The 15,475-nt window shown below is 28.0% G+C and overlaps 3 protein-coding genes and 1 non-coding gene across 5 annotated transcripts; 2 read left to right on the top strand and 2 right to left on the bottom strand.

Moving 5' to 3' along the window:
* Positions 1 to 1,073: 1,073 nt before the first annotated feature.
* TRNAD-GUC (transfer RNA aspartic acid (anticodon GUC)) lies at positions 1,074 to 1,145 on the bottom strand. Its single transcript has one exon. It is a non-coding gene; the product is annotated as a tRNA-Asp (tRNA).
* A 2,534-nt stretch (positions 1,146 to 3,679) lies between these two features.
* Positions 3,680 to 6,418, top strand: LOC118073075 (transforming growth factor beta regulator 1). Its single transcript, XM_035093371.1, has 5 exons — positions 3,680 to 4,089; positions 4,162 to 4,411; positions 4,492 to 4,768; positions 4,958 to 5,177; positions 6,180 to 6,418. Exons 1-5 carry the CDS (start codon positions 3,970 to 3,972, stop codon positions 6,348 to 6,350), a joined length of 1,038 nt encoding a protein of 345 aa, XP_034949262.1. The 5' UTR covers positions 3,680 to 3,969; the 3' UTR covers positions 6,351 to 6,418.
* Positions 6,419 to 7,338: 920 nt separating this feature from the next.
* tank (EI24 domain-containing protein tank) lies at positions 7,339 to 9,805 on the bottom strand. 2 transcript variants are annotated; one of them, XM_035093373.1, is made up of 7 exons: positions 9,470 to 9,805; positions 9,244 to 9,375; positions 8,851 to 9,026; positions 8,519 to 8,774; positions 7,826 to 8,169; positions 7,621 to 7,695; positions 7,339 to 7,542 (listed from the first exon to the last, which is right to left on the bottom strand). In XM_035093373.1, exons 2-7 carry the CDS (start codon positions 9,256 to 9,258, stop codon positions 7,455 to 7,457), a joined length of 954 nt encoding a protein of 317 aa, XP_034949264.1. In that variant the 5' UTR covers positions 9,259 to 9,375; positions 9,470 to 9,805; the 3' UTR covers positions 7,339 to 7,454. The 2 variants fall into 2 exon arrangements, with proteins under 2 accessions (XP_034949264.1, XP_034949263.1); XM_035093372.1 differs by having other exon boundaries at positions 9,244 to 9,805.
* A 1,294-nt stretch (positions 9,806 to 11,099) lies between these two features.
* On the top strand, positions 11,100 to 15,433 carry Idh3a (isocitrate dehydrogenase [NAD] subunit alpha, mitochondrial). The gene is made up of 5 exons (XM_035093370.1): positions 11,100 to 11,264; positions 11,437 to 11,562; positions 11,933 to 12,105; positions 12,934 to 13,168; positions 14,121 to 15,433. The coding sequence occupies exons 1-5, from the start codon at positions 11,238 to 11,240 to the stop codon at positions 14,637 to 14,639; spliced, it is 1,080 nt and encodes a 359-aa protein (XP_034949261.1). The 5' UTR covers positions 11,100 to 11,237; the 3' UTR covers positions 14,640 to 15,433.
* The last annotated feature ends 42 nt before the right edge of the window (positions 15,434 to 15,475 follow it).

Below are 15,475 nucleotides of genomic sequence, written 5' to 3'. Positions count from 1 at the left end.
GTTAATTTTCCATTAGGAAGTTATTGTAATGAGGTTGATTTGTGAAATTCGTAATCTTGCCACATTGTTACGTTTTAAGACATTTGAAAACACATTTATTAAATGTAAAGGTATATGTAGATTGTCGTTAATTATGTATTATAAATAAAAGTTTCCACATGACTACTGTCAACATCGCATTCAGCATGTCGGACCATTCATTGTTCCATTTTTTCCAAGTTTTTATCTAATTTTTGACAAATAAACCTAGTAACATATTTTTTGCATAAACAAATAAAAAAACGTTCAAATTTTATAGAAGTATATTCTTTTCCATAAAAATGAATGAAACATAGCAAATTTTGTAATTTGCTTCCAATTTCATATACTTCCGGTACAAATAACATGTAGTTTGAAAAGATCATAAAGTTCAATTATTCCATAAAATATATCACAAACGATATATTTTTTTGATGAAAATTAATAAAGTGTTATTGGATTTATTGTATATTTCAAATTCAAGCTTTAAAAATGAAATGTATAAAAGTGTTATAAATCCTTATACGGTGCTGTTTACTGATAGATTCGAACACTGCTAATAAAATTTACAATATTGTCATTAATGACTTTATATAACTCATTACAGGCACATGCTGTTTATAACAATTTGAGTTTTATTAAACTATTCAGGAAAAAATGATAATATGATAAAATTACAAATCTCAATAAATATATAAAACCTAAATAGATAAAATTTTCATACAATTGGATTTTATATTCGTTTTGTGAGCATAAAGTTAGTCCAGACTTTTTTTTTATATTTATAATCATCACTATAAAAAGTATTATTATAATAATATCTAAAAACTACGATAGTTTTTGGTTTATTGTACAAGAAATTTCGATCGTAATTAGACTGAAAATTGAACTCGAATATTTACTCACATCTCTTGATGCATCTTCAGTTATTGTTTTTATTAAAAAAATATTTTTAACAATAAAACATTCGATGAAAATAAGAATTTTTTTTATTAAATACTAGCTTTGGATGGTTAAACTTCTATGTTACTATTTAAAAAAATAAAAAAAAAATCCTCCCCGGCGGGGAATCGAACCCCGGTCTCCCGCGTGACAGGCGGGGATACTTACCACTATACTACCGAGGACTTGTGTTAAAGATGATTTTATATTAAACAAATGTTGTCATCTGTGAAATAAATTTCAGACTATCAACCAAGCCACAATTCTTTTTAAACGTTATGTATTCATTAATTTTCCATTTAGAAGTTACTGTAATGCATCCGATTCTAAAAATTAACAATTTAGACATATCTTTACGTTTTGAGGTCTTCAGAGTCTAATATGAATCCATTGGGTGCAAAAAGATACCTGTGTGCGTATATACAACATATACATATATTAGTCGAATCAATAGAAGGTTTAAATCACTATTTTGGACGGGGAGAATGAAACCAACGCGAAAATGTGCGTAAGGGTCGTAGGAATGTTAATGCAAAAGATCAGGGCCCTGAATAAAAGTATGATTTCCTTTTTATCGACTTCATTTGTGTTTAGGGAGCGTGACATCCGTCCCCAATAAGATGTCAGTCAAAGGCATTTTTACAATCTTTTAAATTTAAATTTTTAAATGTATAATCTTACTGATTGTCAATCAAATTCTATGATACCCAGATTTTTCATCTAATGATCATTTTAAAAATAAGCTTTATTCTTTTAATCTTTTAAAATTGGTTTTTTTTATTTTCAATCATTTAATATTCAATCAAATTATAAAAATTCTTCTTTTTTTAATGTTTATCATTTCGTTGAACAGTCAACTTAAGAAATTAGGACTGGTAAGTTATCTTGCGTCGGTATAGTAGAAAAAAAAATTCAACTAGTGTCACTGTTTTCTGATAGATGACAGTAATTGCACTGTTTTCAATCAAAAATTCAAAATGCTTATAGAAAGAAAAGTCTTCTTTCTGGCTCATGTAATGTCATGCAATTCCTACTACATAAATAAGGATGTTTAGACTTATAATCTAATGATAATAACATTTTTATCTTAATGTTAACGTAATTCAAGTGAAAAAAATTTGAAAACTGAATTATTAAAAAGTTGAAAAACTTCAAAAATAATGTCTGTCAGTATTATTCTCTTCTTTAATAAACATAAACAATTTTTGTGCAACGAAAAAAAAAAGTTTTATTACTTAAGTTTTTATAAAAATAAATCAGTTTGTAATGAATAGCTCAATTTACCTGAATTTGAATATAAATATAATATGAATATAAATTTATTAATAAATTTTAATATAAATCACTAGTCAGCTTTGAGTAAATAAATTGTGGCCATCAATGTTGGTAGTAAATGAGTACACCCTTCCTGTTGAATGATATTATTTTTTATGAAAAATTGTATATATGAGTTATATCTTATTCTATCTTACCATTGAAATACGTTATCAACGATAATAAATACTGAATTTTTTTACTACAGTGAGACAGAAATGAATATATTACTTGTAGACATAATCCGTGATGAAGTTTGAACTCTATTGAGTTTGATACAATCATTGGATATCCAAAAATAAAATTATAAATGAATTACCACTCTTCCTACGTTAATGATAAGAATAATGATGAATACTTCATCAATATCATTTTTTAACAAGCTTTCTTGTACAATTTATAAATTACTTCTAAATTTAATGTATCCAAACCAATGTTATCTATGCTTCATAATGCAGGATATTTTCCATTTATACATTCTTTGTTAAATTTATCTAATATAGATGATATTTTTGTTCGATTATATAAAAAAATGCTCCTTCTTTATTACTGATAACTTTTTTATCAGTTCAGGATTTTCTGCTATAATAACTGGATGACTTGGTTTCTTTCTTGTAACTTCACGTATAATCTTCATTGAAGTTACATGGCTATTTTAAATTATCATTCATTATTATCATTAGATTATAAGTCTAAACATCCTTATTTATGTAGTAGGAATTGCATGACATTACATGAGCCAGAAAGAAGACTTTTCTTTCTATAAGCATTTTGAATTTTTGATTGAAAACAGTGCAATTACTGTCATCTATCAGAAAACAGTGACACTAGTTGAATTTTTTTTTCTACTATACCGACGCAAGATAACTTACCAGTCCTAATTTCTTAAGTTGACTGTTCAACGAAATGATAAACATTAAAAAAAGAAGAATTTTTATAATTTGATTGAATATTAAATGATTGAAAATAAAAAAAACCAATTTTAAAAGATTAAAAGAATAAAGCTTATTTTTAAAATGATCATTAGATGAAAAATCTGGGTATCATAGAATTTGATTGACAATCAGTAAGATTATACATTTAAAAATTTAAATTTAAAAGATTGTAAAAATGCCTTTGACTGACATCTTATTGGGGACGGATGTCACGCTCCCCCGACATGTTGACCGAAACTTCGTCCGGATTTTTAACACAGCATTGGACTTCTATACTGGTCTCTCTTCTCTGGCTCAGCCTAAGAATTTAGTCATGGAATTTAAAAAAAAATGTAGATATGAAACTTTTTTTAAAAAAAAAAAAAACCCTCAGTCGATAATTATTTGGAGGACATAGGCAGAGAAAAGTCTTCTCTTTGTCGTAGACTAAAAGATGGCAGTGATTCATAATTCACGCACAAGAAATAGGCCCGTCTCTTGTTTTCTATAAAACGAAATAAATATAAAACTCTTATAAAATTATTTTGTTTATTCGATAATCATTCAATAATTGTTGGAATACTAGTGTTCAACAGAATTAGTTTAAAAGAACCATTTTTCAATTCAACAATCTAGTACAAATAGTGCAATGATTGAATAGAAAAAACAATAACAGCAATGTTAACCTAAAATAAAATGTCAAAACAGTTAACGAATGGTGTTATTGAAAAAATGAAACTAGTGATAAGAATATTAAAATAATTTCAATTAATCTTAAAAAATGGCTCATTTGTATATGAACTATTGTGGTAATTATAACAAAAATGAAGAAGTAGATGAGAACACAATTTACAAGAAAAAATATAAAAAATTGAAGAAATTAGTTAAAGATACTGTGTTTGTAAGTTGGTTAAGTAATAAGAAACAAAAATATTTACAATAAATAATAATTAATTTTAACTTTGTATATCAGGAAAATGCAGCTTTGTGTGATCAAGTAGCTCAAACACAAGAAACTTTAGTAATAGCAAAAGAAGAGAGATTATTTTTATTAAGGAAATTACTCCAACTTCAAGGAGAACCACAAGACTCTTCATCATTATCAAATAGAATTCAAATAAATCATGTAAATAACTTTCACATTAATTCTGATGTGTCTACACCTAAAAGAAGTACAAAAAAGCGCAATTCACTAGATACTTTAAATCTAAGTGGAGAAATCAGTAAGACTTCTTTCAATTGTTATCAATAACTACATCAGCTTTTCTTTTTTCTAAATCTAACAACACTTTAATTTTTTCAGACCCTAAAACCAAGGCAAAAAGATCTAATAAAGCAACTAGAAGAGTAGTACAATTAATTCCGCTAGACATACACGGTAGACCATTGTTCCCAATTTCTCTTGGTGATCTCACTGTTTATTCACTTGGAGAAGTAGTATCGGATCGTATTCATTATCATGCTGAAGATGTTATCTATCCAGTGGGCTTTTGCAGCACAAGATTATATGCTAGTCTTAAAGATGTTCATTCACAAAGTCTTTATACCTGTAAAATACTGGATGGAGGATCAAAACCGAGGTAAAATAATATGTAATGAAACAATAGTGGATTTTAATTATGATATTCAATTAATACTCAAATAGTATGAAGTTGTTTACTAGATATCCTAAGCACAACAGTTTCGTTTTTAACTGTCTGAAAAGTCATTAAAAAATACCTTGGATAATTTATTCATTTATTTTAAAATGAAAATAAATTATTTTTCAGGTTTGAAATTGTCTCAGACACTGACTTAGATCAACCACTAGTCGGTTCCAATCCAGACGAATGTCATTCACGATTATTAACTGCAATTTCGCCAATTCTTGGAAACATTATGCCAAAGGGCGCTTGCTTTTTTGGTCTTTCGCATCCGACAATACAAAATCTGATCCAAAGTTCACCAGGAACACGAAAACTTGTTTTGTATAAACCTCAGAAATTCGAAGTGAGTAATAGATTACTGTTCTAACATAACCAACTCATGAACAAAGCTTTCCACTGAGGAAGAATATTGATATTTATCTAAATACATGTGCTTTTAAAAAAACTTTAGTTACGACGCAAACTTACTCAGCTCAAGAGCAAAGTTAGTTTGTGTATTGATTTATATAGTCTCTAGCTTAAATAAAAACATTGTTTGGGCAGCTTTGGGTCTCCTTGTGTTTTTCTCACTGGGAAGCTTTCAAAGTAGTCTAATCAAATTAAGATTGAAAACGAAATTGTTTCGATTCTCAAAATAATTTGTAATCACTATAATTCTACATAAAAGAGATTATTACTCTTTGATTTCTAGTTCTACTAGTTAAGCTCTAAAATGACATTGTATGTTGTAAAGTTAATCTTAATTAATTTTATTCTCTAGAATATTTTTTTTTTGTAAAATGTCAGAGAAAAAGTTTTGTAACAAGATCTCTTAAATTTTTCTTACTTTTTTATTTTAAAGGCTTTAAAGAAGTGTTTGAGAACTTTTATTCTTCAAATGTTATCAGTCAAAATATTGCAAATAGTAAAATAAATTGTTTTATTATGCAATCTTCATTATCGTTTTGCAGCTTATCTATGAGAGATAAAAGATAAAGTCTAAAGATCTTAACCTTCTTTGTGTCAAATTGTCGCCTTTAAAAGTTTTACTTGAAACTTTTCCTTATCTTTCAAAGTTTTTGAGGAAATCATAAAAAAAAAAGTTAAGGCAGTTTTACTGATATATTACTCTTTACCCAGAGTGAAAGCACTTTTATTAATATTTTTATGTATTTTTAAGAATCTCAAAAATATTTTCTGTACATTTTAACTAGACTGCAAAATGTTAATTTCAAAGCAATCAAGACAGGTTTAAAAATAATGAATTTTTATAAAATAAATTTTACACATTTTTGTTTTAATAAGACAACCACATTGCTATTTATTAAATATTTTAATTAAAGTTAATTCATTGTCTCTCTTAAAGGTCAGTAAAAATTCGATAAATGAAAATGGATTCAACTCCATACCAGAAGAGGAAAATGATCCAAGCATTAATTTTACAGCTTTACATCGTGCATTTGTGTTAAATTCAGGATATGGAATCAAAGAAGAACCTATGGAACATGAGCTCTGTGCTGTTCAAGATCTAGCATAATATTTAAATTAATATAAATTAAATACCTTATTGTATATATTTTTATAAACGAATATTTTGTTTCATGATACCACTATTTTTATTTATTTAATGTGGAATATTATGAAAGGTAAAAATGTTGATGTGAGTGTGTTTGTGAAGATTCTAAGAAAATTACATTGAGATATTTTGAAAAATAGATCAATTAAAATATCAGTTTCGTTAAATTTTAATAAAATAAAAAAATTTATTACACAACGATAATTGTAAAATTTTAAATGAGACTTTCGCGTATAAAATAAAACAATCATTTATAAAAAAAGTAATTATTTCAATTAAATTTTTTTGTAAATTAATTTATGTAGTGTAAATATGTAAAAATCATGATATTTTGACTCGGTTGAGCATTCTTGTGTTAAACGCCAAAAATTAGGAATTAAGTTCAAGAAGTTTATGCTTCCAAAAAAAATTTTATAACATTTTTAGATATTTATACTAGTAATTAAAATCAGTATAATTCTGTTTCACATTTTTTTTAGAAATTCTTTTTCAAGGTACAGTGAAATCACCACAATGTAAATAGCTTAGGACTCTGAATTGAGAAAATGACCATTTTACAGAACACCCCATTTTCATTGTCGAAGACAGCCGAATAATTGATTGTTACTTCAACTATTTATTTTATGGAAAACCAAATTATGGAGACTTCTGTATTGGCAATTAAAATTGATTTATGTACATAAACTTGGATCTATATCATAAGTGTATGTCTCTAGTTTCCTCAAAGATAATGTTTAAAAAAATATTATTATTCAACATCAATTGTTTATTTTACTGCATATTATTTTAAAAAATGAATTATAAAGTTGACTTTGTGGCATTCGACACATAAATGCTTAACAGATTTCATTAAATTATCAAGTATTTTGTATATTTATATTTACATTTTACATTATTTCTAAATCAGAAGACCCCTATTTTTACACATATTTCCTTAATAATTATTTACACATCCATTCTCTCTTAAAAGTACTTTTTGAATAAAAAAGCTTCCTCATGTGGATAAAATTCATCATTTCATAATCCAATTTAATTATTATTTACTTAAGACAAACGACTAGGATGTCATCGTCTCTGAGCTGGTCCAATAGTTTTGTTGAAAAGGGTATTGGCTATGGCAATTACTGGCGAAAAAAGCTTTAATGGGCAGTCACTGAAATTAAAATAAAATTATTTTTATAATTACTAAAAATAATTATTAAGTATTTTTTGATATAATCAAAAAACATACCAGACACCAGTAACAGGCTGAGCTTCGTTTCCACTCACGATAAACAACGGAAACAGAATAGAAAAAACACAGCCACTGTAAGAAAGGTCAAATGTTAATTATTGTAAACAATTCATTAATTAATCTTTACACTTAATTTTTAATAAGTCTTATTCTCTCTAATATCATCGTTTAAAATTAAATATCTATAAATAGTTCCATTTACCTGATAACATAAGAATTCGGTAATTGAGTAAGCACAGCTAGTGGCAATCCAAAGCCCACGAAATACGGCCAATTGCCTTCAATAAAAGTAAGTCGTCGATGAAGCTCCCAGCCCATGTTACACCATTTGTATTCAAAAGCATAGAGAGCATAAAGAAGGCACATGTGGACAAGCGCAAGAAGTTCTCCAATTGGAGGTAGCGGCACTCGTGAAACAAGCATTCCTTGGCCAAGGAAAAGCGCTTGGACTAAGATACTGAATAATGTATCAGCCACTAGTTTGCTTACACTTGAAAGCAATAATGGTCTGCCTTGTCTGTGACGATACGCACTGTTGGCAATATCCTAAGAATAAACAATTGTAATGAGTTTGGGATTTCTAATAAATAAAATTTTTTCAGCATGAATACATTGTTTACACATAAACATGATTAAAATTGATTATCTTTCACATAAGAAATAGGGAATAAAGTCTGAGGACTTTTTTAATGTAAAATTAAAAGATCTTCAACTCTCATCTAAAACTTTTTTCGGTATTTTTCATAGTTAAGTTAAGTAAAAATTGGCGTTTTAAGTGATATTTTCAGTATTCAGAGTACTGTTCATGCTATCACGAAGTACTAAAAAGTTTAGATTACATAAAATCAATAAATAGACTATCCAGAACACTAGTGGCTGATGGATCAACATTTACCTGAAACCATAAGCTGTTGACAATTCTGCTCAGCAGAAAAAGTGGTAAAACCCAAACAGTTCCAAAGGTCCAGGAGAGAAAAGGTTTAGTCCATGACCAAACCGTCATTCCCATTCCTGGTGAATGACCAAAAATGATAGTAAGTAAATATTTTAAAAATGGTAGCAGTCCACATTCAAATATTAATATGCTTGCCCAAAATACACCGCCATTTAATGCACAACATTGAACGGTTCTTTTTAATATTTTAGATTCTCTAGAAAAATTATGTAACTAATAATTATGTTCAGGTAAAAAAATATTTTAATAATACATTAATAAAAAAAAAATACCCGTTATCTTTTGATAATCTAGAACTGTAATTTGTTGCTGAATCTTTTCTATGATGATCAGTTTTAGCTGGAGAAGTTTTAAGTACTTTTTCGTTTATTTGTTTATCCATATAAAAAAGTACTATTGCCCCTTTCAGGCTATCAATAAATCCACAATATACTGCTCTAATTATTCCCTAAAAGAAAAAACAATAAATCGATAAAATAATTTTTCTTATTAAAATTCATGTAAATGAGAAGAATTTTCAATTATTATTTTTGAAATCGCTCCAAAAACTTGCAAAAATATTTGGGAGAATAGCCAATATAAGTTGTTATATTATTAGACAATAATGCAGTTAAATATGCAAGAGATCATGACTTAATAAAACCAGCAATTCTTTCAATACGTACCGTTAGATTTTCCATGATTATCAGCTTTATTTATATTAACAGAAAGTAAGATAAAAATTTCAATCTGATTCCCTATAGTATGATTGATCAGTTTCACATGAAAACATAGTTGTCATATCATACTAAACATTACTGCATGTAAAGTCAAATAAAAAGACATACATATTGTACAATTAATGATAATTTTGATAGCTTGATAATTTTGTACTTATAATTAATCACTCACTTTATTTATAATTTTGTTCAAAAAATATTTTGAGAATTGTTAACTCTTTCACATTATAAAGTAATATGTTTAAAAGTATGCATTTTTATACAAATAAAATTGCAACAATTACAAACGGCAGAATTTTTTTTGCTCTAACACACACCAAGTCCATCGGAACAATAACATTAGACACATCGCCATCTACAATTTTTTTTCAAGAAAATTGTGTCGTAATTTCAAGTAGGGTCATGAAGGAAAAACACTGATATTAGAGATTTATATCGATAGTGAAAATTCTAATTTTGTGAAAATCTGTTGTTTGCTCCGGCTCTCAGAACAGAGATAAGTAGAGAGAAATGGTGGTAAAAAAGATTCTTATATACCAAAAAAATTAGTATAATTAAAAAGCAGGAGATGACGTTATAAATAAAGAATAATTCCTAAACGCGTCGAATGAATTGTGGAATTGAAATCTGTTGAAAACGACCGCAAATCGATCAATGCCAGTAATTATGAGTGTAAAATACATGTTAGCAAATAATATTAATATGATAATAATTTAAATATTCGTCCGTAAGAATCGATGGTAAATTAATGGCAAGCCAGACATGATAATTAGACCAGCTTGTCGTTGTATTCTTCTTTTATCTTTCGATTATTTTTTTCGGATTCCAAATTATACGCAAATATGCATTTTACCGAAACTCAATTAGCAGAATCCGGAGAAAAAACGTTGATAGAAATTGCCATTTTTAATGTGCATTTTTATAGAGTTATGAATTATTTGTTTAAAAAGCGTATGTCATAATTCGTCTGGGTTTCCCAGGACATGTCCTTTTTTTGACTGGGAGAGCTTTCCGGGGTACTTTTTTTGAAATTTCTGGATTTTTTATTTTAATTTTTTTATCAAAAAGTTAAAAAATTATTTAAAAAATGGTTTTATGAATATATTTTCATTGTTTTACGCGTATCTGAAAATATTCTCTCCGTATACGATTAAGTTTGTGAATAACATTAGTGTGATAAGAACAATATCGAATATATGTATGAGCACTAACGAAAATGAAAATTATATTGTATTGATGATCTTACCTTCCATCCTTCTTTAAAAAGTGTCTCCCTCACCTTTACACGGAGAGAAACGAATTGTAAATTTTACTGCAATAAATAGTAGCTTGTCGCTTCGAGTACAAAAATAACAATAAGTAATTATTTAATTAGTACATATTACAATTTTTTCTTGTAAAAATGTTATTACACGACCCGATTGTAATATTTTATGTTTATTTTTGCAAAATTCACCATTTTAAATCATAATAAAAATTTTAATTAAAATAATTGAAAGAAAATTTTCAAATGATCCACACGGCTTGCTGCTAATTCATTATTACTCTTGATTGTTTGACAAACAATTAATTGAATTTTTATATTTGACATAAACATTACTCGCAGGCAAATAACAATTGACATTTTTTTTATTCGAAAAAATTTACAAAATTACCTATTCTATATATAAAAAATGAGTGCGACGAGAGTGGGTATGATAAATATTTGAGCCTTCCTTGAATAATTTTAAAAAGTTTTGAATTCATTAAAGAACATACATCCTACGCTTTCAATTTAAACTATAGCTATAGTTAGTACATTACACTCAGCCCGTCCTATAGCATCCGACTAGCAACTGAGGCAAAAGAATTGACCAATTGTGAACGTGGGTTACATCTTTCTTGACATACGTAATTTTATCTTAATATCTTTCAACTATTTAATCAGCACTCCTCGGGAAATGGCAGCCCAATGGATTCGCAAGACAGTAAGTTTTTTATTTTTACACAAACTATCATACAACAATCATAAAAATCCTCTCAACTGACATCATTCCTTATCTTTCGAAGGTTAGATTTTTCTTCCATCTTTTGAATGAAAACGTGATAAAAATGTTTTAATTTGAATCGATTTAAATATTAATTATTATTATCCTTTAGATTACCCCTAAATTAACGGGAGTCAGATTATACAGTGGTGGTTTAAGAAAGTGTACTTTAATTCCTGGAGATGGAATTGGACCTGAAATTTCAGCAGCCGTTCAAAAAATTTTTGATGCTGCCAAGGTAAATTATTTTTATCTTTTATGCTCTCCTTACCTCGTTCCTATCAAATTATCACTTAAAATTTATTCTCCAAACATAAGAACAAATCATCATTACATTTTATCTCAATCATCAAGCACATTTTATCCCTGAAAATGTTTGATGCTTACATAATTGTCAAGAATTGCTGTTTTTACTAAAAATTATTATAACTTATTTGAAAAAACAATTATAATCTTTCAATGTACTCTTATTGATCCAATTTTAACATTATCTTAATACTCATTTTATCAGTTTTACTGTAAAAAGTCTGCAAACATGATTTCATAATAATTATCAGGGCATTGATGCCATTGATGTGTGTTAATAATTCATTTGTTTGACATAACAGGTACCAATTGAATGGGAATCTGTAGACGTAACACCAGTTAAAGGTCCAGATGGTAAATTTGGAATTCCTCAAGCTGCCATTGACTCAGTGAATAGGAATAAAATAGGCCTAAAAGGACCATTGATGACTCCTATTGGTAAAGGTCATCGATCTCTCAACTTGGCATTGAGAAAGTGAGGGTCTTTATCTCATTATTCTTTCGAAAATGTTAATTTATCACTTACATAATACTTTAGCATACGTTCAATATTAATGAAACAATCTAATTTGCATTTCAGTATATTCTAATGCCAACAAATCTTCTTTTATTAGTAAATGAAAACTAAAGAAGTATCCTTTTCAGTCTAAAATGGTTCATTGATACGAGTAATCATTTTTATTTTTATAAATATGATGACAGCCTGATCATTTTAATTGACTACATTTATTATACTTTATTCAAACTGATGTTTTTGTGTTAATTATTATCATGTTCAGATTAACAATTATCTTGTTAATCTATTTTTATTTCGTATTCGCGTCTAGTTGTTGAAGGAAATTGGACTAACTTTTCTCAATCCTAAAATTAAAGAAAAAAAATAATAGATAGAAGAACCATCTAAATGGGAGCAGTTGGAAGAAAATTTTCATCTGCTATTGTATGACAGGGAAGAATTAATCTAACGTATCTCCACGTGGTGATCCTTCTATATTATTTTTTTTTTTCTCAAATTAATTTAAATAAATCTACATTCAAGTGATATGATCAAATTAACTTCTTATAAATAAATTTACAGTCATTATGTACTTTAACAAATTGAGGTATCAATTAACATTAATGATGACTTGCAATGAAATATAAACGTAGTCAGTCTTTTTTACTTAAATTGGAGTTTTTTAAAACAATTTTTTTATCTTTCTATAAAGTACACCATCTACACAATGATTATTCTCGATGTTATATAATCAATTGAAGTTGGTGTCACGCAAGATAATACAGTTTAGAATTCTATTTTTTCCAGGGAATTCAATCTCTACGCTAATGTCAGACCTTGTAGATCATTAGAAGGATATAAAACGCTTTATGATAACGTAGATGTGGTAACAATTCGTGAAAATACTGAGGGAGAGTACTCGGGTATTGAACATGAAATTGTTGATGGTGTTGTACAGTCGATTAAGTTGATTACTGAAGAAGCTTCCCGCAGAGTCGCTGAATTTGCTTTTCAGTATGCTACTGATAATAATAGGAAAAAGGTATTAAATAAAAAATGTAACATGGCCAGTAAGTTAAGATCACTGTCCCAATTATCATTCAGTAAACTAGGCAGTAATTTTTTTATTTATATAGAAACAATTTGATTCTATTTCTTAATTTTTTAGATACTTATGTGATTATAAAAACTATAAGAGCATTATTCGTGATAAGCATGTACACAAAATAATATTTTTTAATAACAAAATAAAATTTACTGAGTCAGAGTAGATTTACTGGCGATAATTGTGACATTGACATTAATTGCTGCATTGCCAATATAATAACTATATCTCTTATCCTGATCTAAGTATTACAATTATCTAAGAGATAATTCGAAATTATTAATCAATATTTTTTTTTGAGAAATCAAAGATATTGGTGTAGAAGTAATCCAAAGTATAGCTGAAGTAGATTGCTGTTACAGCAATCTTTATGCTTACTCTAATTATTTAAATAGCTATTAGAACTATCTAGATAGCTGTCACAACTACCGTAACCGTACGAACAAATGAAGTATTGCTACAGTAGCAATAATATGGATCTTAAGGGTTACAGTTATTTAATCTAAGGGGTACAGTATTGTTCTTACGATTATAAATTTTTTCAATGTATCTTATATTGCTCACACAAAATGCGTGCCGATCATCGAATAATAATTTGAATTTTTTAACTAATAAGGGATTAGTCAATTATTCATATATGTTGATTACTGATTAACTTCATAGGTCCATGTAAATTCATAAATAGAATTACTACTTCTTTAACAAGAAACAAGACTGGCTAATCTATGGCTAAACATTGGGTGATGCCATGGCCACCACGGCTAATTTAGACTGGTACAGTGTTGGGTTAGAAATAGGCCGGTCTGTCTTCTGTTAAAGTTATTCATATATTTCAAGTCAATGTTTTCGAAAATGTATTGATAAAATTAAAACTTACCTTCATTTTTAGGTCACTGCCGTTCACAAAGCAAACATAATGCGTATGTCAGACGGTCTTTTTCTCCGGTGCTGTCGTGAGGCTGCTAAAAAATTCCCCAATATCAAATTTGAGGAGCGATATTTGGACACAGTATGCCTAAACATGGTCCAGGATCCTAGTCAATACGATGTGTTGGTGATGCCGAATTTGTACGGAGATATTTTGTCTGATATGTGTGCTGGTTTAGTAGGAGGACTGGGTTTGACTCCTAGTGGAAATATTGGTCTAAATGGTGCATTATTCGAATCAGTTCACGGTACAGCTCCAGACATTGCTGGACAAGACAAAGCAAATCCAACAGCTTTGCTTCTTTCTGCTGTTATGATGCTTAAATACATGGGATTGAATGATCATGCACGAATCATTGAACATTCAGCTTATGATACTATTAAAGAAGCTAAATATCTCACTGGAGATCTTGGTGGTTTAGCAAAATGCAGTGAATACACTAATGAAATTTGTAAAAAAGTTCTTGCTCAGTCTAAGTAGGAGAGACCTATTTCTCGGGAATTTTCCAGCAAATTCTTTTCATGAATTTAATGATCAATTGTTATCATTTAATCATCAGTAATTCATGCTAAAATAATCTGCCAATATATTTATTATGAACATGATAATCATGTAAGTTATTCTATTTATGATTTAGTTAAAAGAATCATTATAAAATAAATTGATCGTCAACTTCATGATTGATTGTTAAAAAAAAATTCCTAAAAAGAGATGAGAATATTTGTCTGATCGTAACTCACCAAATACTCGTAGTTAGAGATTCCTGTGATAAGAAAAAATTTTGTCTCACGGGTTTATTGTAATTTTTTTCGCTGCCAATTTGAATTTCTAAAAATTATATATCAGCAAACAGTGTTACAATGTATGAGAATAATTTTTTAATGCCAATTATTGAAATCAAATAATTAATTGTTGAGTATACAATTATTTAAGGCATTTAGGAATGTATTTTGAACATTGTAATTAACCAGAAACAGTTGTGGGAAACTATTTAACGTCCGTTTCGTAGTAAAAGAATCACTTTTAAAGTCATCAAGTGAAGCTTCATTGCGTTTTTAGTGAACTTTTTAATAAATTACTTTTTGTCGCGTTTTGTGATAATTATCACTTATTATTGGCAATTATTTAATTAATTGATTATTGATAATTGTTAATAACCATAGAATCAGAGTTGTATCATATTTTAAAGTCGTTGTCAGTGAAGATACTGAACTAGGTACGAACGTGTTTGTGCAGTATTAAAGTTCAATAAAGATAAAATAATTAAAAAAAAAGTCTAAGTGTTTTATTTAACAATTATCCATTAGAAATTATAT

This window comes from Chelonus insularis, unplaced genomic scaffold, assembly GCF_013357705.1.
Source record: "Chelonus insularis isolate UGA/USDA-ARS -01 unplaced genomic scaffold, ASM1335770v1 contig_95_pilon, whole genome shotgun sequence".
Classification (NCBI taxonomy): Eukaryota; Metazoa; Arthropoda; class Insecta; order Hymenoptera; family Braconidae; genus Chelonus; species Chelonus insularis.
This window is presented reverse-complemented; position numbering and strand designations above follow the sequence as displayed.

Coding starts and splice junctions, on each gene's coding strand:
- LOC118073075 (XM_035093371.1), top strand. CDS start 3,970: ATGGCTCATTTGTATATGAACTATTGTGGTAATTATAACAAAAATGAA. Junction 4,090..4,161: donor TAGTTAAAGATACTGTGTTT/GTAAGTTGGTTA, acceptor TTTGTATATCAG/GAAAATGCAGCTTTGTGTGA. Junction 4,412..4,491: donor AAATCTAAGTGGAGAAATCA/GTAAGACTTCTT, acceptor TAATTTTTTCAG/ACCCTAAAACCAAGGCAAAA.
- tank (XM_035093372.1), bottom strand. Junction 8,170..8,518: donor TCAACAGCTTATGGTTTCAG/GTAAATGTTGAT, acceptor GTTTATTCTTAG/GATATTGCCAACAGTGCGTA. Junction 7,696..7,825: donor CCGAATTCTTATGTTATCAG/GTAAATGGAACT, acceptor CCTTTCTTACAG/TGGCTGTGTTTTTTCTATTC.
- Idh3a (XM_035093370.1), top strand. CDS start 11,238: ATGGCAGCCCAATGGATTCGCAAGACA. Junction 11,563..11,932: donor AAATTTTTGATGCTGCCAAG/GTAAATTATTTT, acceptor TTGACATAACAG/GTACCAATTGAATGGGAATC. Junction 12,106..12,933: donor CTCAACTTGGCATTGAGAAA/GTGAGGGTCTTT, acceptor TATTTTTTCCAG/GGAATTCAATCTCTACGCTA.